The sequence below is a fragment of the Pezoporus wallicus genome, unplaced genomic scaffold, assembly GCF_028554395.1.
Source record: "Pezoporus wallicus isolate ANWC-B61680 ecotype Strahan unplaced genomic scaffold, APGP_CSIRO_Pwel_v1 scaffold_2584, whole genome shotgun sequence".
In the NCBI taxonomy this organism is placed as follows: domain Eukaryota; kingdom Metazoa; phylum Chordata; class Aves; order Psittaciformes; family Psittacidae; genus Pezoporus; species Pezoporus wallicus.
The window spans coordinates 4,954,179-4,978,345 of record NW_026642851.1 but is presented as its reverse complement, the minus strand read 5'-3'; the positions used below and the strand labels follow the sequence as shown (position 1 = coordinate 4,978,345).

The following is a 24,167-nucleotide window of genomic DNA, read 5'->3' as shown; positions in this document are numbered from 1 at the left end:
ACTAATACAAGCCTCACAGAGGCAAAAAAAAAGTGAGTAAGACATTGGAGCATTCTGGAAGTCATTCCTGAGGGTCTTGCTTTATATCAGGAAGTTTGCTGTCTTTCTAGAAACTAGGCATTACTCTGTGTTTTTAAGTCATAACAACGTAGTAACTCTTCTGGAAAACCCAGTTAATAAAGGTCACCATGAAGAAACTCAATCATAAATGTTTCTAAATGCAAAGCAAGCATAACACAGAGGTGAGTCCTGTGTTTGAGCAGTGTGCGAATAAATAATAGAATTGTTAGAGAGTTTTCTCATAAATAATTCAAGAGGGTTCCCTTTCTCTGTGGAAAACCCCCCCAACAAAACATTATAGCTGACACAAGCTATTTATAGGCCTCACTGGGGATTCTCTTTCTTTAAGAACCCCCCAAATTTGGGATTAGATACTTGATTTAATTGTTTAGGGTCATAGAAATGTCCTGGTGGAGGTGAAAGAATTTGTAAAAATGATGCAGCTAAGCACCAGAAATTTCATCAATATTTGAGACCAGAATTGAGACAGTAGAAAAAATGTGTGCATGAGAAGTTTGGTTTCTGAAGCCATTTCTAGTTACCAGTTATATTCTCCCTGTACACTCACTTCTGTACACTGTCTTACACTTTCACTGTCTCTGTAGGTTCGTCGGATTCCACGTAAAGTTGAAGAGGAAACAAAATACATTGAGTTGATGATTGTAAATGATCATCTAATGGTAAGATTGACACACTTCAACATCTTACAATTATCATTAACATCAATTTGTCTTAATTGGCCCATAAAGGATAACAATACAGAACAGCCTATGGCCAGAATAAATTCAGTATGCCCTTAAGAGAAGAGAGTATGGTTTCATTAACCATTGATGAAGTTGCTTCTGAATTTTGGCAAGGTAGTTTCACCAAGAATGCAACCAGGCCTGAGTATGAGAAGGAAGGGTCATAAATTAAAGAATTGTGTCATAAAGTAACTAATGTCAGTGTAACTTAAGCTGATGATTTTCTTCCTGGCTTTCTTGGGCACTTAGCTATAGCCACTCAGTAATCAATAATGCAGTTATTGAAATTATGCAGCAGCTGTTGACAATGGGGAGATTAATAGCGACTAGATTTTTTTTGATATGTCCAAATCAATGTAGAGAAAATTATTTTGTTAAGCTTCTATGCTTTCTCTGGGAAAACGTAAATAGGCTCTTTAATGTAGTGGAAAGAGATATAATAAAGATTAGTGTATTGAAGAAAAAACAGGCTCATTCAAGTGGGAAAAGTCACAGACTTGTGCCAGTGAAGATTACTAATAATTAATGAAAGGAATATCAAAGGATATGGTGAATTCTCTGTCACTTGCAGTTTTCAAATCCAGACAGTGTATTTCTGGAAGATGTGGTGATGTCAAACACAAACAATAGGACTTGATCTTGAAGTAACTGCGTAAAGTTCAGACTGGTGGTGCCCCTCTGACTGGTGGCATTAGTTGATTTTATGATCCTATATGACTTTAAAAATCAAAATATATCTATACATTTTATCTACCCTTTCTTCTATGTGCAGCTTCTCTCAAGCAATACCCAAATTGGCAAAAATATCAGAGTGTACCAAGGAATGTGCCACTGTTCTTGGACAATGTACTGCTCCATTAGCTCAGTTTGGCAAGCATAACAATAAATTCTTGGATTAAGTATATTGAATACTGGATGCAAAATTCCCTAAATCATTGTCATTGTGTTTCATCCTGAATACCTGAAGCCACAACATGCCCATTTGGACAGTATCTGTCTGGGTTGATACCTCTCAAGGACAATGTTTCCTAATTTTGGTTAATTACAGGTACTGTGTGAGTCAGTCCATGTATGAGTTTATTCCCTGAAGCAAATGCCAATGAACATCTATGGTCAAAGAAGACGAATAATTTCCTCCTGTGTGAAGGAAGTGTCATATGCTCTGGTCTCCCCACTTTCTCCTTGGGCTAGGCTAGCATGTGGATTACTCTCTGTGCGTGCAGTCAATGTAGCTCTTATTGACTCTCAATGAGTGCACTCAGTGTGGAGCTGACACCCTGCAGAGTCAGAGCCATTTTCATCATTCAGCCTCCCCATGCGCTTCCAAAGGGAGCAGTGAACCTTGAGCTTCTTCTGGTCCATAGAACCATCTGTGTGCTACTAGCCATCAACGGCCACTGAGCGCTGCAAGGGCTGTGGTGCCCTCCTCTCTGGTCTTCTCTGCTGCTTGTTCGACCACTGTTTCTAGTCAGGGAGTAAAGCTTTTGAAGCTCAAACATTGAAATGGGCTTATAAATTAGTATACTGAGAATGTTTCAGTAGGCCTCCAGAGTCTCTAAGCATCCTACAGTCTGAAGTTTTAGTTGCAAATAGAGACTTGAGTAGCATACTTACTTTTCTTCTGTCCCATGCCTAATTATCTATGTATTTTGTAGCTTTTTCATTTAATCCTTTCTGCCATTTTTATCTTCACAATCCTGTCCTTCTGTATGTTACTTTTTTTTTTTTCTAGTAAGTGTATCTTACTAATTTTTGGTGCTTTTTTCCCCATTCCTGTTTGAAAGCATGACTTTTCCATCCCTTAGTTTCTGGGCACTTCTTTGTGCCTCTAGAAGATTCGAACTTCCAGCAAATATGGAAAACATTCACTCCAAAATCAAGCATCATGGGGCACAAGATGGTTGAATGTTTCTGAATATCTTGGCCTAAATTCTAAGATACTTGTGACTTTCATACCCATAGTGCTCATATATAAGTGTATTTTTCCTGCAGATAAGAGTACCTGGACAGCTATCTTCAGTGTCAGCTTTATAGCACTGTATTACAGATTTCAGTAAACGAGCCATTGCAGTTGGATTGCTAAAGTGATATTAACCAGTTACTGTGGCATTATGGGGATGTGAAATTGTACATGAAGAAATACAGATAACAGCTTAAGAGAGGAAACTGAAAGAAAATAGGAAGTCTGATAGGTTAAAATATGGGTGCAGGCCCACTCAGAGTAATACCTTCAAAGAAATCTCAACTATGGAAGTTGTGTTGCTGATTTCTGTATTGGCATTTGGAATTAACTTTAAAATTGTCAATAATAAAGGTAACGAAAATGTTAACGGTATGTTCCTGTTTCTATAGCATTTTTCAGTAAAGATCATAGAGTACTTTCCAAACAGAAATTAATAGATCCTCACAACAGCTGTTGTAAAGTATATTAGTAATGTACATTTCTAAACAACTTTCAACTATTGCTTATTAACGTTACATTCAGCACAGGAGACCAAACCTTGTACATGGGTTTTACTGTTGATGTAGTTGCTTTTTTCTTTGTGCTTATATGGAAACTGAGTTTACTTTTGTGAAGACTCTCTATGTAACTTGTCTGTGTTTGGTTTTGCAGTGTAAAAAGCACCGCTTATCAGTTGGCCATACAAACAGCTATGCTAAATCGGTTGTGAACATGGCAGATTTAGTAAGTATCACTCAACTAAATGTTCTTTTATGTGACAGATAAGTCATATGATTCTCCTGCTGATAGATGCAGGAGTTGTCAGTTCATGGTGTACCTAAAGATAACATACATGGAAATCACAGATTTTCATCTAGAAAGTCAGCCACCTGTAAGGCCTTTGTCTAACGTAAATCCTTTGAGATTTTTTGTGTCTTCAAAGATTTAAGAATCCTGCTGGATTCTTGAGCATCCTATGTTAACAACCTGAAACCCAAAAGACAATTTGAAATTAGAGGGCATTAAGATTTCTCCAGAAAAAGTGCATTTGAGTAAATGAGTTAGAATAGGAACATAAGGTAATTATGTGGATTATACTTGTGACACTAAATCAGATGAGCTGCTGGCTCTCGTACCTCACTCCAGGACAGTGTTACTGAAAAATGGGGCTCCTGCTCTGGAAAGTATTTGGTGTGGAGTACTAACCGCAAATGCTGAAAGGATGGCCTCTTTTTTGTGATTCAGCCAGCATGAGGTTAGATACTCCTGCAGAAGTGTATTAGAGTGAAAAGTGTAGTTTTATAGATGACTGTTTGGTATAAGAGAGCCCTCGTGTGTAACTGGGATGATCTGGATGTTATAAAAGACCCAGTAATTCCAAGTCTTAAAACTAGTTGGATTGGTTCTGCAATAACTTTGCAAAAATCCCATCTCCCTTTTATGCACATCTGCCTGTGTAGGGCCAGCATGAGATCTTTTTGTAGGCTGAGAAGGCTGATAGAATTATGCCTAGAATTTAGATTTTACTTTGTTTTCAAGTTTGTTTGTTGGTTTTAAGGGAAATAAAATCACCTGAGAGAACCTAAACTGTGCTAGAACAAGCTGAATATTTAGTTATGTAAAAATGCAAGCTATTACAAAAAAGGGGTAAACCTCACTTTTATTCTATTTGACATATTTGTTCATTCTGTTAATGTACTAGATATATAAGGAACAACTTAACACCAGGATAGTGTTGGTTGCCATGGAAACCTGGGCTACTGATAACAAGTTCACCATATCTGAAAACCCCTTGGTGACCCTACGTGAATTTATGAAATATAGGAGGGATTTTATCAGAGAGAAAAGTGACGCAGTTCACCTTTTTTCGTACGTAACCTCATATGATGTTTTATTACCGGGGTTTTTTCTTTTGGGGGTTGCTTATCACAAGTGGCTGATACATCTCCTTTCTGTTGTCTGTATAATCCACAATAATTCAGAAAATAATGTTTCTGATGGGGAGGTGGGGAGCAGTTAATGTGCAGACTGCCTGCCAGTGCAGCTGGAGATTAGACTCTCATTTTAGTTTTAACTTACTAGGCTGAGCAGCGTGCGCTGTAATCCTTGGTTATTCTGTGCAATTACGTACTCCACAAGCTCAACGACCTGGAAGGTTATGCCTGGTTCCGCCTCAGAGGTTGGCTTCTTTGGCAGTAGACCCTGAACAGTCCTGTTGTATTATTTTAAAACAGAACATTGGTTTTGAAACCAATGAGGTTTCCTTCTTAAAAAGCACTATGGCCTGCTTTACTCTTTTGAATGACCTACATGATGCAGGATTACTGAAGTGTTTCAGGTCCTCAGAATAGTTTGTTCTCTAGAGGGACACGTGCTATAAGAAGAATAAGCTGGGAGGAATGTTATTTTCTCCAAATATATTAATTGTTTCGGAAATAAGATTGATATAAAATCTATCTATATTATATATGTAATTATTTGTATGATCTAAAATATAATGTCTACAAAAACAAAGGAGAGGTTCGTGGCTGAGATTTTTGATCCACACGAGACAGACGAATTGCTCTGTAGGAGTCTTTATCCCTCCCTGCTGCTCTGCGGACTGTTGTAGGAGCCTACATTAATAAACTTAACCTAAACACCTCACATTCGCATGACTCTGGTAGGGTGCCAGGATACTCAACCCCAGTACCCACCCTCCCAGCATTTTTGCACATGCTTAATTAACTGTCATTGGCTGTCATCTGCCATGGGCAGAGCTAGTAAGATCTGCAAGTGGTGCTTGCAGATTTTGGTTTCTCTGTGTCTCAGTTCTTCATCTGTAAAACAGAAATCAGGTTTTCTCACATACTTCCTGATTCTTCTCTGGTGATATTGTAAGGCCTTTGGGGAAGTCTTGTTCTTATGAATGTTTGTGGATTGGCTAGGACCAAGAGGGCCTTATTTGCCTTGTGACTGGGACTCTGAATGCCACTGTAATGCTAATTCCAGTGCTACCCATAACACTACCACCAGTGGTGGTATTGTTTAGGAATAAAAATTTCTGAAATTGTGTCTGTGAGTGAGAAATGGCTGAGCTGGGAGACGAGGTTGGCTGGTGCGATGGTACAGTAGTTAAAAATGAACTTCCACCTTCAGCACAGTTAGCCAGTTGTATTGTTTCTTATCTTTTCCTGTTTTCTTCTGAAAAAAAAACAAACCACCCCAAATCCTAAACCAACCAAAAACCTGACAAACCAGTTTGTCTCCACTCCACTGGATCAGTACTCTGAAGTGGAGCAGAGTCTGATTTGTCTCCAGTAACTGGCAGTTATTCATGCTGACATGGTCAGCACCAAAGAGATTATTAGATTTAGGCTTAGAGTTCATCTGTCCCTTGGATGAGATCTGATGCAGTTCCAGGGAATTTTCACCTAACTGCATCAGTGAGCCGCTAATGCATCTCCTTTGGGTTTTACCACATCAGCACTGCCTAACTAGACACGTGTCTTTTTATTGGTCCTCCATGCACTGGCAGCATTGTTGCCTCTCCCGGGCTCTGCCTGTAGTGTGTGCCAGCAGAAGTCACTTGCTGCAATGGTATGCAGATGAACAAAAGGCAGGTGAGATTCAGGTGTTTTGGCAAAACAGTCTCCTTCTTCTTTGATTTCTTGTATTAGGTAGTCTGAGAAGGAGGAGGGAAGGTGATAAAACTTTCCTGGAGATAGTTTGACATGTGAATTTTCTGAGTAGTAATCTGTTTTTCCCATTTTATTTTGCATAGTTTACAGTGTAATGATGACAATCAGCATTTGCGAATCAGAAGGGTAAATACTGGGCTGGATAGGTGCAAACCTCATGAACTGAGCAGGGTAAACTTTCTTTTCCTTTCCTTTTCTCAAAGGGGGAGTCGATTTCAGAGCAGTCGAAGTGGTGTAGCCCATACTGGTGGAATCTGCTCCTTACTTAAAGGTGGAGGTGTGAATGAGGTAGGTGGGGATAGTGGCATGGGCAAAAAGTGGTGGAAACTTACCTGCACAGAATTTGTCAGCGCAGACATGTTCCTCAAAATACCTTACTGCCACTTTGCTGATGCAGTTTTAGTTCAGGGGTGTTTCTATAAAAGTGATATCTCAATGAAGAGTGATAAGTGAATAAATTCAGATATGGATTCAAATACACTTTTTTTCAGTAGGTTCTGCAATATCCTGTCATTCATACTTATAGTCACAATGGCAAGGAACAAACACTTTCTTTTACTTGACTTGTCCTTAAGCCAGCATTTAGTTTTCCTCACTTGTCCATTATATAGCTGCTCTGAAGTAAGAACTCTTAACACTGCGCATCTGATTTTGTCTGGTAAAAGTTGCCTTGAAATGGTAAAAGCTTCACTTGTGTCTGAGATACCTGTATATAACTGATGACTCTTCCTACCTTGTTTCTTTCTTTCAGTTTGGAAAGCCAGACTTAATGGCAGTTACCCTGGCTCAGACCTTGGCCCAAAACATTGGCATTTTCTCAGACAGAAGAAAAACTATAAGTGGTAAGGTTGTTTGGCTTTTTCACTCTTTCTCAAGGAAAAAAACAGTGAAAGATTTGATCAGTGTCTCTCTGATAGGTATTTTTCCCATGTTTCTCACAATAATGGAATATTTAAATTTTTATTGTAATAACATGAAGAGGCAATCACATATCATTAATTTTCCTCTACTTAAAAGCTGTGATATCCCTCTGCCCATAATTGCTGGCAGCACTGGTGTCACCATTTCATTAAAAGTAAATTATAAATGTGTCTGCCACTTCCATTCATTTCAGGGAGATGGATGTCACACCCACAGACTAAATGGCTGCCATCTTACAGTGCAAAGGTAGAAATATATGGTGTTAGACCTGGGGATGAAGAGGAGCGACCTCAGTCCCGTTACACAAGATGGTTTTGACAACTTACTTTTTTGCTGTTGGCTTTGATTGAATTCCTCTTGTAAATTACCCAAATCTCCTGTTCCTCTTGCAGATTACCAAAATCTTCTGTATTTGCCACCATACTGCTGCCATTTCTCTGCTGTAACGTTGATATACAACATTAGTAACCCCTCTTTGCGTGAAATGTTTTAATTCAGATCTCCACCACCCACCCCAACAATGACCTTACCCTCCCTGCTTCCATGTTACATGAAGTCCCAGCTTTATGCGATTAAAGTAATAATAATACCGTTCTGAAACAATAGATGATGGAGTGTTTAGTTATTGGATCATATGTACTTATGTGGCTTACATAAAAGAATTATTTACTATATTGGGTAAAAGAACTCTGCTTAGGTAAATTTTGTTTTCAGGCATTACAAAGACAGTATATAATGCAGAGCTACATCTGCATGTAATGTTTTTTTTGCAGTTCATGTAGTTTTATTTTGAAGCCTATTCAGGAATGTAGGAAGGATGCTTTATGCTACTGGAATGCTCAGTATTCATTTACCAGCCGCATGTTATTAACCTGATGCAGGGGCAGGACAAAAGTGAAAATGATAATAATGATGATTCTCTTTCTTACGGCTGAGGGGTGTGGAGGGAGGAGAATGCCAGTGCTGGACAAAGCCTCATTTGTTTCTAATTGTACTTTTAAAATTGAAGCAATAAACTGATGCTTATGTATTACAAATTACAAAGGAAGAGAAATTACATATGCAATACATACATACAAAAATAGACACAGGGCACAGTTTTGATAGCAGAAGGCCGAGACCAGAGGAAAGCAATGACAGGCAGGGAAGAAGGGAGGGCTGCCTTCTGCCTGCCGAGGGGTTGCATGAGGAAGGGAGGGAAAGAGGAGGAAGAAGCTACAATACCACTTTAATCATCAGTGTTTACTGATGATTTTATGCATTTTTGTGTGCATTATTGGTTTGCTTTGTTTTTATCCAAGTGAAGGTTTCCTCGGTCACATTAGCATAATTAAAGAAGAGAATTGAAAAATTAGAAGAAGGCTTAAAATGATTCTTCTCTTTTCTTTGTTTTTTTACTCTGAAAATTTGGGGATTGAATATTCATGACACAGGAGAAGGCAGGAGAGCTGAGTCATGAGTTACGTGTGCTGAACGCTTGACACAGCAGTTTTGCTAACTTCACTTTAAAAGAAGGAAAGAAAAATGGGGACATATTTTCAAATTGCACAGAAACATGGATAGTTTTTGAAAGGAAGTTCTCAGCATGCACTGATACACTTAAACTAAGGTGTGCATTAAACTAGCAAATTACTCTTTTCACCTTGTATTTAAATATGAAATGGAATTGTCTACAGGTTTTGTGATAATAAATATATTATTTTGGACTCAAAGTGTAATTTACTATTTTTTTGTGTTGTTGTCAGGTGAGTGTAAGTGTGAGGACACATGGTCTGGATGCATAATGGGAGACATGGGGTAAGGTGTTGCACTAGAGGAAAATCATGTCCTTCATATAATAACATAAAGGAAAGGCATGCAAACTTTTGCCTGTTGTGGTTCAGCAGAGTATTTTCTGTGAATTTTTTATTTTTTTAATTTTTTTTTCAGAAAGTAAGGTATTGGCTCTTTAACATATGTAGAAAAGACACTTCCAAAGAAATGTGAGAATAGGTGAGTTAATGACAGGATATGTGAGGATTTTTGGTGACTGCTGGTTTAACTCACAAAGCACGGGGCTCAACAGCCAAGCCAGGGCATTGCAAAGAAGCAGGAGTATCTGTCTGTTTTTTTTTGTCCTCCAGTTTCTGTGATAATGGCAGAAATACTGTGCCCATTGGAGGCTGAATGTGCTTATACCCGCATGTAATGTCACTGGAGAGTTTTTATCTAATGACTAGTGAATCAGCAAATTTTTGCTGATAGATGACATTTAATGCTTTCTAATGTGTCCTTTCAGATCTTCATATTGCCTATCTTCTGTCATGTGTATGAATTAAACTTTAGTCTAGTTTTAGATACAGATGGTGCTCCGAATTTTTAAATTCATTTCAAACTAATCTGCAATAGCTCTGTTGTCAGAACAGTTTTGAACCAAGAAGCATATTTCATTCAAAGCTCTTTGGAAGTATGAATTTGTGCCTTTTTCACCTTGTGTACCTAAAAATATAGTAGGTAGGGTTTTTCTAACTTTTGGTATGTTAAAAAAACAATCTTAGAAACATTTTTTATTCTTTAAAAGTGATTCATTATCTAATGGTCTTTAAATTCTTTTCTGAAGTCCAGACCTTTCAAATAATTAGATATAAGCACCTAGCTTTTCGATGAAGGTTGGTGAATCCCACAATCTCTGTTGTCTTAAGACCTAAATCATAAACACTATAGATGGAAAAGGCTGATTATGTTTTGCAAGCCATCACTCCCTGGAATGCAGGATTATTTTGTATGGCATTTCTGCTAATATTTTCTTATCCAGTGATGAGCTGATACAGGAAAGCCCATGAGACATCAAAATCTGCTTGAAGCATAAATACTTTCATGAGTCAAAATCTAAATATAAAGATCACTTAAGATACTTTGGGAAAAAAATCTTTCCCTGTAGAAAGGATTCATGAAAAGATTCTCTGTTTGAGAATATGATTCTCTCATCATATTACTTTTAGGTGGTATACTATGCCTTAGGTTAGCTCTCTGTACTTGAATGAAATTTATTCAGGGGGGCACATTAGAGGGGGAAACCGAAATGTTTGTTAGAATCATTTTTTTAAATGGCATAACTCCATTATATAAAATATACAAAAATTCTGTAGGGCAGGATAGCAATTTCATATAGGAGGGAAATTAACTATGATCAATCTTTGTTTTCTACAGTGTATATATAGGAGGAAATAAGTGAGATCAGGCCCGTTAGTGGAACAGGTCATGCTTGTGAGAGCTACACACTGTGTAATAAGATTTGTGCTATTTGGCATGAAATAACAGTGAAATGTTTTACACCTCACTTTCTATGAGCTCTGTGTCATTGCTGAAAGTTCTTCGTCATTTACTAAAACGATTTACAAATTAGCTAGAGTTACAGATAGTCACCCTGATTCTGAAGTGTGGTTTTGTACATTTTCTAAAGTAAAACATTATATTTCTCCTCCTATTTAAAAAAAAAAGAAAAAGAAAAGTAGTGTAAAAAGTACAACAGAAAGTAATCCTACTACCTTATTTCTGTGCAGGTATTATCTTCCAAGCAAATTCTCCAAGTGCGATATTGAAGAGTATCATGAATTTTTAAACAATGGAGGTGGAGCCTGCCTTTTCAATAAACCAACCAAAGTAAGTATGAACTTACTTCTATTTCTAAAATAGATGAAACCAGGAAGAATGAAAAGGGTAATGTTAGAAAAAAAATAACATCTGTAATTTTGATATTTCTGGTTCCATCTAAATTTTCTGGTGAAATATGAGTGAAAGTAGCTTATTTTAGTTCATAGCAGCTTGGAAACTATATTTACATATTTTTTTAATAAGTGGTTTCATGTCCAACAGGGTTCTCACAGGCTTTGATCTAGAACCATCCCTCAGGCAATTTGTTCTGAGTATTGAATAAACAATATAGTGATGAATTTATTTGATGAGGTTTCAAGTGTCTTGGTAAACTTTTGCACAGTTCATTTAAGTTGAACTCATGTCTTTTGGTACGAATCTCTGGAAGCTGAAGTAAGATAACTTTTTTTTTACATCTGTCCTAAGATGAAGCAAAGGCTCCTAGAGCTTCTGCAGGGAGTCCACTGCTGTGCAGCCCAGCAGCTTTGCAGATGCCAGCAGTTACAAGTGGTATTCTCCCTGTTTGGAGAAGGAAGAGTTTTTACAGTGGATCTCAGAACAGAGTTTGAAAACTTGGACTAGTTTTTCTACACCTGGAAGAGGCAGAGCAGGAGAGAAAGCCCTGAGGAGTAGACACTAGGAGACCCTGTGCCTGCTGAGTGCTTGCCATGCTCCTTATTCCCCAGGTGCTGCCCACATGGTCCTTGTCACTGTTACCAGGGTCTGTCATCCCCTCAGCTGTGTCTGCTGGGATAGAAATATATCTAGTGAGAAGTTCTTGGATCATCTTAGTCCTGTGTTGGCTCCTACCAGGTCAGTCTGTGTGGCTCTGCACACCCTTGCCTTGCGCTGGGTAGCCCCTCAGACAGGGGAGACTGGCAAATTGCTGCTGGCCCCTCGTCCTCAGTGCCACTGTACCTTGCCTCATCTGGCACAGTGCGTTACCTCCCTAAAGGCTTGGGGAGAGTAGAGCTCCAAAAGCACTGGCACCCACTTAAGTGACTGACCTATCCCCTCCAATTTGCCTCTAAAATATGAAATCACAGGTCTTCTTGTATTGAGTCCTGAAAATGAGAAGTGGGGAATATCTTTTGAGATAGCATTTGCCTTTTCTTTGCTTCTGTTGTCTCAGTTTTGGCTTGCTAAACCGGTATATTCATGTGAAAGATGCAAAGGCTATGAAATGTTTGACCGAGACATTTAAGGGAGAAAAATACGAAACAAGGCTAAAGAAACTCCAGCCAAGTTATAAGCACTTCCACAATGGAGCATTTGCAGGAGGTTCACTATACTCCTGCTCCGTTTACAGAAGCATGTGTTAAAGTGTAATCAGAATAATAATTGTGACTCTTTTCTATATATAATTAATGTTATACTCTATTTAATGTCAGTGTTTTATCAAGCAAAGGAAAGAGGCCAAGGCAGACAGGCAGTCAATGTGGAAAAAAGACCTGATAGCTGAGATGGTCACATATGTAAAAGAGAAATTAATTTCTGGAGTGATGCACATTTATTCTGGAGTGGCTGAGAAAAAGTGCATCTTCTGACAACCACAGAATTTCAATAAGTGTTGGAGAGGAGAAGAGAAAGCATCAAACCTGGATAAGCTGAGTCTGCTTACGTCTCAAAGGTCTCATTTTCATGAAAGAATGTACTATTAAAACTGGAGAGAAAGCACTGTCATTCATTAATAAGATGTAAGATTTCTGTCCTGGTTCATGACAGATTTCTCATTCTTTTAAAAATGCACCTGTGTTTTAGCAGTTTGCTTTTTCCTCTCTCATTAAAGGTGGGGAGAAGTACTAGTGGGTTTATTTCTTTGCTGAGTAAATTGTTTCCATGGTGTAATGTGTCTACTTGGGCTTGTTTTAGTGATCATGTTCCTCTACACATCTGTCACTCAAAAGAAAATAAATTACTGTTATCTCAGTTTAGATTGGCAGCATTTCCAATTTTCTCTAATGACGTGTGGAAATGTGAAAGTTCGATGTGGAAGCCAGGGTGATTTAGACTCTTCTATATATTGTTGTTTGTGTTGATTTAAAGTTATTGTCAGTGCATGTCTGTCTAATTCACAAGGCTGTCAAAGACATGTTTGTCTTAGCAACAGTGGTGAAACGCAAACTTTTTTTTCTTTCCAAGAAATATGAGATAAAAGAAAACTGACATGACAAGGTGCAGTGTTCATCAGTGCTCCACTGTAAGATCATCTGTATTCCTGAAAATTACATCAGTGGCTGCTGGAGCAGATTAAACATATGCTTTTTTCAAATGAATGCATCAATTATATGACTTTAGGGGAAAAGTTATCCAATTTGCCTTTAAATTTTTTTTCTTCCATTTCATATTTAGCTGTCCCTACCTATTGCAGCAAATTGGCCCAATGTTTTAAGGCAGGATGCTCTGTTACTTCCATCTAGCATTGCAGCTAGAGACACTGAAGAAGTGAAGTTGCCTGGAAAAATATGTAGGAAGCAAGCAGTTTTAACAACTCTTTAATAATTCTTAAAGATACTTGCTTTCTTACATTTGATGTTAAATTCTACACATGCATTTCATGCTGCAGTCAAATTTCCATTTCAATAGGGGATCTAATAATAGCACATCAGCCTATGCCACAAGCCTCAGGCTGGTCTGTGACACAGCGAAGTACATGGGGTGATGCTCCATCCTGTGGGCTACTGACAGAAAGGCAGCAGCCAGAGGGAAACACACTTTGCACAAGTGATGTACTTGTGCAGATGGCTCATAAGAAGAGTGGTTTCTGGAACAATCTTAATTTAATTGGAGAACTTGGAGGACAATTTACAGTATTTGAGTCTTGATGACACAATTTCATGTCTTCTTATATATGTAGTAAAAGCTACTCCTACGTTTTCTTATGCCCAAAGGAAGTAAAACATTTTCTTTTCTTTTAGAAGAATTACCTTTAGAAATTTTGAGAAAAAGAGAAACAACAGAACCAGAAAGAACAGAGTAAAAATGTCCATTAGAAGAGAACATAGCATGGATCCTATATGAAAAACAGGGAATGAGTCTTGCTTCTGGGAAAGGAAAGTACTTCTACAAATATACAGATTTAGACATTTTAAGTTACAGTTTAGTGGGGAGGCTGAAGGGAAAGTCATCTGCCTGTGACACATGCTTATGGAAAACTGCTCAAAGTTCTCAACTGTGGTAGAGGAAAAGGGAAGGAAAAAGCATCTGACTACAATACAAACTGATAAAGGAACACAGCCTCTCCCCTTTCCCTTCATTGTTGAGCCACATGCTACCAAAGGAAAATTTTTTAATGGCTATTCCTTCTGAAGTTATGACACATGCTTCAACCTCAGAGTCCTCCTCACTTGAATTCCAGAACAACAGCAATTAGAGCCCTGTGAAGTAATGAAAATGTCATACTGTTTTGATTTTTTTCCTTTCTTGTCACACCTTTTGTTTTGTGACTTCTGCTCAGACTGAATCTGCTGTAAAAATGGTACTCATGCACAGAAGACACCATGTGACTTGGCAGTATTGCTGAATTAATTCTCAGCATTGTTCATTCTCTGCACATTTCATTTGTGGTGTTTCTAGTCTGCTTCTTCCTGAGTTGTGGGTACTGTTTTTCAGTTAATTAAGTTGGAATGTTAACTGGAAAACCATATTTTACACAGTAAGTATGACAACAGTTCCCTTAGGAGAGACATGCCCTTTGATTTGCGATTTTGCTCCGCAGCTTCTGGATCCTCCAGAATGTGGCAATGGCTTTGTGGAAGATGGAGAAGAGTGTGACTGTGGGACAATTGCGGTAAGTGCAGTCTACTTTAAATCGGTAACTAGACTCTGTAGGACTTAGTGCTGCCCATCACTGCTATTAATATTACATGGAGGAAGACACTTATTAAGATCCTGTGCCAAAGGATTTGTCATTCCTCACATTTTTCCATAATATTTAACAAAATGTGGGACAGGTTTTTTATTTTATCATCACATACAATGAATCATAGAATCATAGAATGTTTGGGTTGGAAAGGACCAACCCAGTTCCACCCCCCCCTGCCATGGGCAGGGACACCTCCCAGTAGACCAGATTGCTGAAGGCCCTGTCCAACCTGGCCTTGAACACTGCCAGGGATGGAGCATTCACAGCTTCCTTGGACAGCCATTCCAGTGCCTCACGACAAAATAAATACTGAATAGTAATAGTATTAGCTCCCTGTGCAGAATCAGGGCTTAAAAGATGTAATAGAAAGTATTTTCCTAGATGGGAACATGACTCTGGTCAGTGCTAACATGTCAGTATTTCATGATTGACACTGTGAAATTAGAAAAATTATTTCTTGTATTGCATAGGAAACAGCAGCTTCATGCCCCACAGTAGGGGCATCAGAGGCCTGCCTCCAGAGGCCTAAAAGCCTGGTTAAAAATCTGTTTGGGTAGCGTGCAAAGACAAGAATTAATAAGAGAGCTTGGGGTTCATCTGCTTTTCCCATATATTCTTTTATAAGTGTGTGTGTTCCTCAGGAGTGTGCCAGCGAAGGAGGAGAGTGCTGCAATACTTGCACCCTAACGGCAGGCTCCCAGTGCAGCAACGGGCTTTGCTGTCGGAAGTGCCGGGTAAGGGCAGTGACCTTCACTTCAGCATCCTACTGGGAATGCATCCAGGTGGCTGCAGACACCACAACATACGTCATTATCCTTGCAGATCTTATGATGACTTTTCTGAACACTTACCCTTTAAAATGGGCTGAAAACTGGTTTGTTTGGGGCTATTTTCTGTCTTCAAGGCTTGGCTTCTTGGGGCAGGGACTGTGATCAAATGCAGAGGTGAATGAAAGCCTTCCAGTTTCAGACAAGTTTGAATCAGGATGGAGTTCCACAAGGTTTCGTTAGACATCCTTGTTTAAACATGCACATCCTTACCCATTTGCTGCTCCCGGTGCCTTACCTGTTGCTCTGGATTTGAACCATGAGGCTGAATGGGAAAATCATACCACAGGGTGCCTGAGAAAAGGATATAGTAAAAAACAAAAACCAAACCAAACAAACAAAAAACCAAACAGAAACAAAACCTAAAAATCAGTTAGCGGAATTGTTCAGAAGTGCTTATCTAGATAAAAGACACCTGACTGAGTTTTTGTTAGGTCTACCTGTGTCTCCTCAAGTTTGAACTCACTGAAATCCCATTGAGTAAAGGGAATCAAGACAAATGTAAACTATAAAGTATTCTTCCTGATACACCAGCAGATAGTAAAAGGAGGTTTAGCCAGATCTTGGCTGTAGGGAGCCTTGCTAAATACAACTTCAACTACTTGTTTATACTCATTTAGTAGTAATGATAATTATTATTAATGTTATTAAAGCTGTGGTGTACTATGTGTGATATTTTTATCTTTGTCTGTGGACTTATTATGAGGGTTTCATTTCCTTAGGAGGAACATTAGTAATAACTGTGAACCACATTCTTGACTTTGTACTATCCTGATGTTAAAAAAAGTAAAAGCACAGATTATGCTGGAACAGATCACATTTTCCTAAGCACATTCCTTATTTTTAATGTAATGTGAAAAAAAAATTAGCAGATTGCCAGTGTGGGTGAATTTTGTTCAAGCATCCGAGTTGCACAGGCACCATATTAAAGACTATGAGAACAAAAAAAAAAGCTTCTGTATATCTACATTATTTTTGCAATGACACAAGTAAGAGTTTACCAACATAGAGAATGGCAAGGGTGAGCCAATGAAGAGAAAGGCAGAATTTTGCAAAATGTATCTGTAGGTGGTGTTAATCAGGACAACTCAAAAGACCATTTATAACAGCTCCCAACATCCCCAGACCTGTATTGGTTTTTTAAACCCCAGGGGTCCCATGTCGCAGGATAGCACTTACCATGCTCAGCACTGCACTTGGGAAGGGGTGCCTCAGAGAGTGGTACCACTTGCACCAGTAAATGGCTAGTGGCTTCAGTGGTGTAATGTCTGCACCAGGGAAAGGAAAGTCTTACCACATCAGTTAGCACATGAATATTTCCTGGTTTTATTTTAGTTAAAACTTTAAGGAGGCATTGCATGTAAGGCAAGATATGGAGAAAAGAAGACATTAATTTTCTGTTCTTTTTTTTTTTTCAGTTTGAACCTAAAGGAGTTTTGTGCCGAGAAGCAGTGAATGACTGTGATATTGCAGAGAACTGCACAGGAAATTCCAGTCAGGTGATTTTTATATTTTCTACCCAAGAGATGAAAAAACCCCAACCTGTAGTCTCTCAATCACTATGAATGTTACTGGTTTGTATAGTAAGGTGTATAAAAATTGTATTAAACCTGCTGATACTGAAAAAACCAGCATGATACTGAAGTAATTTTCCATATATTTTTCTTGCATAGTTTGCTTCCATGCTTGACTGATCTGTGATCTATCAGTTATTTTCTCTTTCTGTAGTGTTCTCCCAATATTCATAAAATGGATGGCTATTCATGTGATAACCAGCAGGTAATTAGCACTTCAGTTTGTTTTATGTTCTTTCTGCTTTTATAGATTGCTTTTTATGGATTTTGATGTAAGATCTTTGGAAGTCACTTGGGACTGTTCTGCTAACATTCCTGAGATTTGAGTACTAGTCATATTTTGGAGCTAAGCATTAAAATGAACAGAAAGTAGAATCACATACTAGTTGCCTCAATAGAAAGAATGTAAGAAATCTGTACATTAAACAAATAGATGTTTTGGAAAATCAAGCGATTTGAAACTTTGTCTGTATCTTTTCCTTCTTTCTAGGGTATTTGTTTTGGAGGAAGATGTAAAACCAGGGACCGGCAGTGTAAATATATCTGGGGTGAAAGTGAGTGAATGTCACTGCTTCTGTGTTGGTTGTAATTCATGCGGCTTGAAAGATTATTTTGGCTAAGAAAAATTATGGGACACGTATTGAGAACCATTAAAAACAGCTAGCAGTGTATGCCATTCCCCTTCTTCCCTCCTCATTTTGTCTTTCCGTCCTCTTTTCCAGCTCTTTCTCTAGTGCTGGATAACTTAATGGTGATTTTTCTGAAGTCTTAGGTTTAAGTTCTGATTAATAAACACCTGGGGAGCATATGCACGTATTTGTTGATTTATTTCAGTGGTTTATAGAGCAATAAACCCTGGTCAGTCTGAATAAAATTTTAGAACAGTCCTATGGTGCCAACATAAATGTTTTCATTGAGAATGCTGTGCAGTTTCACAGGCCACCTGCAGACCATGGTACTGCAGTTCACAGATTGGGAAGCTCTGCTTGCTTTAATAGCACATTCCCATTTTCCAGGACCTGGCTTTTCAAAGTCTTCATCATCTTAGAAGAGATTTTTCTCTGTTTTTAGAAGTGACAGCTGCTGACAAGTACTGCTATGAGAAGCTGAATATTGAAGGGACTGAGAAAGGAAACTGTGGAAGAGACAAAGACTCTTGGATACAGTGCAACAAACAGTAAGTTGATCCATTTGGAAAACAACTGGTATGAGAATTTTTATTCCTAATACAGTTCTTTGGCTGGCACATAGAGGTTCAAAAAGCCTTCTTCTGCAGATCTGAGTGCAGGAAATTCTGAAGCTGAGCTTTGGAAGCACTTAGAGCAAAAGTTGTCCTAGGACCCTTGGTGAGGCTCAGCAGTGCAGAGGTTTCATGTCTCAGTGTGGTGTTCACCTTTTATGCTGTGCCATTGCATTGCCAAGTTGTGTTTGGTTTCCATTGTGTTGTAACTTTTCCTATGTCCTGCAAGCTGCTGCCTAAACAAGTGTTTCACATTCTGTATTTATGCAGTTGATTATTTCTGCCTTTTTCTGAACCTTTTGCCAGTCCTTGCCAAACTGCACCCTGGTGTTTCAGATGAGTTCTCCATTCTGTCAATGCCATTTGAATAGTCCTGCCTACAGTTGAAGCAGTGTCTTTTTCAACCTTTCTGTGCAGATCTTATAACCTTACTTTTGCTCCATTACAACTGCATGAGTAAAAATACTCAGTAATACGGGAGAGGCCAGACCCTTCTTTTCTGACACACATAAGTCTCTGCATGTGAATCGTAAAGTCCCTTCAACAGCTGAATTAGATTTGGTGTCTCTAGTTTCCTTACATATGTGTCATATGAGAGTTGTTTTAAAGCCACTATCTACTGAACTCCTTTATGGGCCAGTTATTATATCTTGATAGGATATTTTGATCATTTTTATATGGTTTGTTCTTGACGGCTCCCTGCTTGCTATTGCTCAGAGCATTTTTGATAATACATCATAAAAAAGATTCTTTTCGCAGTCCAAGTTCAAAGGAAAATAATCTTCTTGGGAAACAAGACACTATTTATGGGAGTTACTGTCAGTAGGAGGAAAGCAAGGAATGACAAACATGTTACAAAGCAAGTGAAGAAAACCACATTTTTTTGATTGTCCATTTTCTTTGCCATGAGTTTATTTTTCCATGTTTATTCTCTCAATGCAGGGATGTGCTTTGTGGATACCTTCTGTGCTCCAATATATCCAGTGTGCCCAGACTTGGAGAACTTGATGGTGAAATCACATCGTCAATCCTGCAGTTTGGAAAAGTCTACAATTGCAGGTAATTGGAAATTGTGAGAGCAGAACAGAGACAATTAGTATCCATCTTGCGCAGAAAAGCAGCTTTCTTATTCCTAAGTGGAGAACAACTGTTTCTATTACTTTTTTTTTCTATTAACACATAACCATTACTCCAGCTCAACTTATGTTAAGCTTCAGGAAATTGACTGCATGTGGGGAATGCAGCTGTTTTGCAGTCCACTCTATGTAATGGTTAATTTTTCCTGTAGAGACAAAATGCTCTTCTCTGGCCTCTGAATTTTACATTCTTTAATATTTGTAAAGCACTTAATGTCCTCAAATACTTAGACGTATGCCTGCACTGCCAAAGCTAACTGGCAGCTTAATACCTTGCCATGTTAGCTGTATCACAATTATAGACCTGGTGTGTTCTTATAGCTTCACACAATTGTTGGATGTAATAAAATCCTAAACAAGTAAACTCAGTGTTTTATCTAACAATGGCTCTTACACAGGAAATATGGTCTTTGTTTTCACCATTAAATTTGATGTAGATACACTGTGTTTCGGTTTGTTTAACATTAGGGCCAGTGAGATAGATTAAGCAATACTTACTCTTTCCTGGTCCTGGGCATTGTATAATGCAAACCGAAGGCAGCAGCCCAAAGCCCATTTTCTCTCAAGCAGTCCCATGTAATCACAGCACAAGTCTCCAGGGTCCTCTTGGTTGTCTTGCAGTGGTGGCCATGTGAAGCTTGATGAGGAGACGGACCTGGGCTATGTGGAGAATGGGACGCCTTGTGGGCCAAACATGGTTTGCCTTGAGCATCGCTGCCTCCCCATCAAGGCCTTCAACTTCAGTACCTGTCCAGGCACCACAGACAGCCAGATTTGTTCAGGACACGGCGTATGTTCTTGTACTCCTTAATCTTTTTTTTCCATTTTTGCTCAGTAGCTGGCTTTGTGTAGGATAATAGCTAGACCTTTCAGGAAACCAGAAGCATGACTCTTGAAGTCTCTGAAGCTGGAGAAGCTTTTGCAAAGGAAAAGGGGAGAAGGCACTTAAGTAAATATAATGCATAACAGTCAAGGCATCTTAAACAATGAGTCATAGTAAGTATGTATTAGTCTTACAAAATATCAATTGATTCTTTCACTTCTGTTAACTTGATTGATATTTCCTCAGGCAAGGTACTGAAGAATATAAAGGTATTATGAACTGAGAAACTTGGGTCTCTGTTCTTCCAGATGTTCTTTCTCATTCCCTCTTTATTGTGTCAACAGCCAAGAAGGTTCATAAAGTTGCTGGATTCTGAGAGTTACTTTCCTCTAGAGAAGAGGGCAGTGAGCTGGCTCTTGGCTAGTGGCAAATTCTCTGCTTGGTGCACAGCCCTGGCAAGTCCCCTTGTCCTGCAGACAGTTTGAAACAGTGTCCAAGTCCCTATGGCTGAGCTGAGATCAAAGGAGTTGTTCTGTCAAAATGTTTTTTGTCTTTTGCACTGCATTAGAACTCCCCTTTTAATTTGAAATTAACCACTTCATCATATTTTGAGAAAAAGAAAATAATTGTTGAGGTTCAGTCTCTGAAAGCAGTTAGAAATGGTTCTATTAAATATAGATTACATTAAAATATATGAATGTACATAATACATATTACACACCTTTATATATAAAGTATAATAATAGATTTAATAGATATTTATATCTAATATATAAATTAAAACTTGTTGTATATTTAAAAAGTTTTGAAAACTTTGCAGGCAAAATCAGTCTGTATGACTGTCCCTGTACCATAGATGCTAATTAGGGGACTAGATCAATTTTATGATTTTATTCTGAGCTGCGCTTTTGGCTGCAGGTTTGTAGCAATGAAATAAAGTGTGTCTGTGACCGATTCTGGGGAGGAGAAGATTGCAGTTCTCGCATCAAAGATGATCTATATTTTGATAAAGATGCTATCAATAAAGGTACGTTGTTATAATTTTTATCAGTAACTGGAGAGGCTTGGATTTGAGGATGGTTCATTGAGCAAAACCAGATCTCCTACTGTTTCAGTTAGCCTACAACATGATGCACCATTAGGAGCCTCATTCCCTTGCCTTCCTCCCACAGCAGAAGCACTCAGTGTCTGAATGAGGTGTCAGACCTGGGGCTGGGAGCAAGTGGTGTTGCTGACAAGCTCTCATCCCACCGTTTAGGACTGGTACCAGTGTGTCCAGTTGTACCTTGTTTGTCCCAGTCATCTGACTGGCCTTACAAAGTATATTAATAGATTAGGACAAGCAAAATGTTACTTGGACTTTTCATATGTAAATGGAAAAGTAGTGTTACATGATTGGTTTTTAGTTGTAAATATTTTATTACATAGCCAGTATGTGGAATGTTGGCACACATTTTTTGAGTGAAAATTTTTATTCATTTTAGGTTCACGTACATGAGAAAGATATGTTGTGGAAAAATGAGGGTGTAAATGTCTTTTATTATAAATCCTTGTTAGGAGACAGCTTTACCATCTTCCAGAATGTCTTTTTTTGGTTAGTTTATTCAGCTGTGGAAAGGATTTAAGCAAATCCAGTCACTTTTATTCCAATGTAAGCATGTATTTGCCAGGCAGCTTATAAGGATATAAGCTACAGCAGTTTAATATTGATAACATTATATTGGCATACCTGGCACAATTTTCTCATGTAGCAAGTGTTCAGTTAAGGGAAACAGACACAAAGGTCAAAGCTTGAGTTATGAATGATCTTTTTATGTCCATGGTATAGTTCAAGATTATATCACTGGCTGCAGTTAATCAGCCTAGTGCAAGTTATCCAAGCAGGCTTTTGAAAGACAGTGCATTTACTGGTTTTGTATATTTTTCTTCTAAAACCTTTTGTATTTTTCCCCTTTCTTTTGTTTCCAGGTGTTGTTAGCACAAATATAATAATAGGGGCTATTGCTGGCACCATTTTAGTGTTGGCTCTCGTTTTAGGAATAACTGGTTGGGGTTACAAGTAAGTAAATCATGTTTTTTCTTGATATAGTTAAAAATACATTTATTCTATCTGATGTCTAATTATAAGAACAATTCAAGCATAATCTAAAAAATCCAAATTTTATTTGGATTCTATTTATACAGTGATGTTTTTAGTGTATTAGCATTTTTCAGGTAATTCTTACATGTGTATGTGCTTTTGGAGAGCTTGATCCAGGTTTGAAATTTATTTCTTTCTTAGTTATTTAATTTTTTTGTAGATGATCAGGTTTTGATTTTACTGTATCTGACAAAGGAAATACAAGATTACAGTCTGACTCAACTATAAATCTTTCCTAATGATGAAGTAAATTTAGCAAGATTAGCCTTCAGTCAGTCAGTAAACCATTTAACCATAGGCTTCCTTAAATAGATATTTATATTCAATCAGCTTAACCTGAAATTAATTCAGACACTTTTTTGGGTAAGAGAGAGATCTGTAATTTGCAAATAAGGTGCAAGTTCTCCTGGTGTAGAACTGTCAGTGTTCCACTCACTAGGAGGCAAAATGGATTATTTTAGCCTGACTGATCTTTTTCAGTTTCTCTTCTTTTGTGAATTTCTTCTAAAACCAGAGCAGTTTAGGCGTTTTGCATGCATTAAGAAAAGATTTAAGGTACTTACTTTGTCACCTGTATTTGGGTGAAACTGGCTCTTGAAGTTCTTCATCCACTGGTCCTTGGTGTGCTTGGTGGGCAGGGCAGGCTCACCTTGCAGGTACTGCTGTAATAGGACGCAGCCCCAGTGGTTTGGCATAATGAACTGGCACATCCCCTCCTGTTTTGTTAGGCTGAGGAATAGCTCCAATACATAAGAAAAGAAGCATTTGGAAAAAAGCATGAAGGTTAGGATAGTAAAAAGGTAGGATATGCTCTCTTGGTGTATCACCCTTAGCTTCTGGCAGTATCTGAAAATCTGGACTTCTATTTTCAATACAACTCCAAAAGTTAAGGTCTCATTTTGAGATCACACATAGCTAGCGGGATTAGTTTTTGAAGGTGGAGGGTGCACCATTCACTAACAGCTTCACAGTGAATAGACTTAAACTCATCATGAACTGTATCTCCAACTCAGCACTGACTTTAGCCATCGACATGAATATATTTTCCAAGTTTATTCTGATTTAGTATGATTAGTTCATAAGTGTTTTCTTTAGAAACACTTTGAGCAAAAATTTCATTCTGCATACAGAATGGATGCTATATGGTTGGTATTTTTTCCTTTTCTCTTTACTTTTTTTTCTTTTACTGACCATGTATACCTGCATACTCATAACTCATTCTTCTTTTCTTCTCTTCTCTTTATATGGAAAGAAACTACAGAAGGCAGAGGTATGTGATAAAAGTAATGGAATGTATATTAGAAAGCTCTGAAAATTGCTCTACTTCTCTCTTGCTCATTTGTATGCTATAAAGAAATTGAAGTGTTGAATTACCATATTTTAAAGAATATTTGCTCGTATATATGAAATTGGTATTTATTCTGTAAGTGTACTGCTTGAAATCCTGATTTCACTGAACTCAGTAGCAAAAAAATGTTTACTTCTGAGGTAGACAATCTTATTTAGGAAAACAGGAGAATATTTCCAATAAGAGATACTGAAAATCTGCTATTAGAGATAAAAGTGTTCTTGGGAGGCTGAGA

At 38.1% G+C, this 24,167-nt stretch overlaps 1 protein-coding gene across 12 annotated transcripts in view; it reads left to right on the top strand.

The window, feature by feature from the left end:
* Positions 1-24,167, top strand: part of ADAM22 (ADAM metallopeptidase domain 22) — a 131,262-nt gene that overhangs the window by 82,233 nt on the left and 24,862 nt on the right. For all 12 annotated transcript variants that reach the window (XM_057432462.1, XM_057432461.1, XM_057432460.1 and 9 more), the window contains exons 9-26: positions 666-740; positions 3,418-3,489; positions 4,448-4,614; positions 6,629-6,713; positions 7,177-7,267; positions 9,092-9,143; positions 10,889-10,988; positions 14,698-14,769; positions 15,486-15,578; positions 17,090-17,170; positions 17,400-17,450; positions 17,736-17,799; positions 18,317-18,422; positions 19,428-19,544; positions 20,243-20,411; positions 21,363-21,471; positions 22,413-22,503; positions 23,837-23,854. In XM_057432462.1, the coding sequence (XP_057288445.1) occupies positions 666-740; positions 3,418-3,489; positions 4,448-4,614; positions 6,629-6,713; positions 7,177-7,267; positions 9,092-9,143; positions 10,889-10,988; positions 14,698-14,769; positions 15,486-15,578; positions 17,090-17,170; positions 17,400-17,450; positions 17,736-17,799; positions 18,317-18,422; positions 19,428-19,544; positions 20,243-20,411; positions 21,363-21,471; positions 22,413-22,503; positions 23,837-23,854 (1,613 nt within the window). The remainder of the gene's footprint in view (positions 1-665; positions 741-3,417; positions 3,490-4,447; positions 4,615-6,628; positions 6,714-7,176; positions 7,268-9,091; positions 9,144-10,888; positions 10,989-14,697; positions 14,770-15,485; positions 15,579-17,089; positions 17,171-17,399; positions 17,451-17,735; positions 17,800-18,316; positions 18,423-19,427; positions 19,545-20,242; positions 20,412-21,362; positions 21,472-22,412; positions 22,504-23,836; positions 23,855-24,167) is intronic.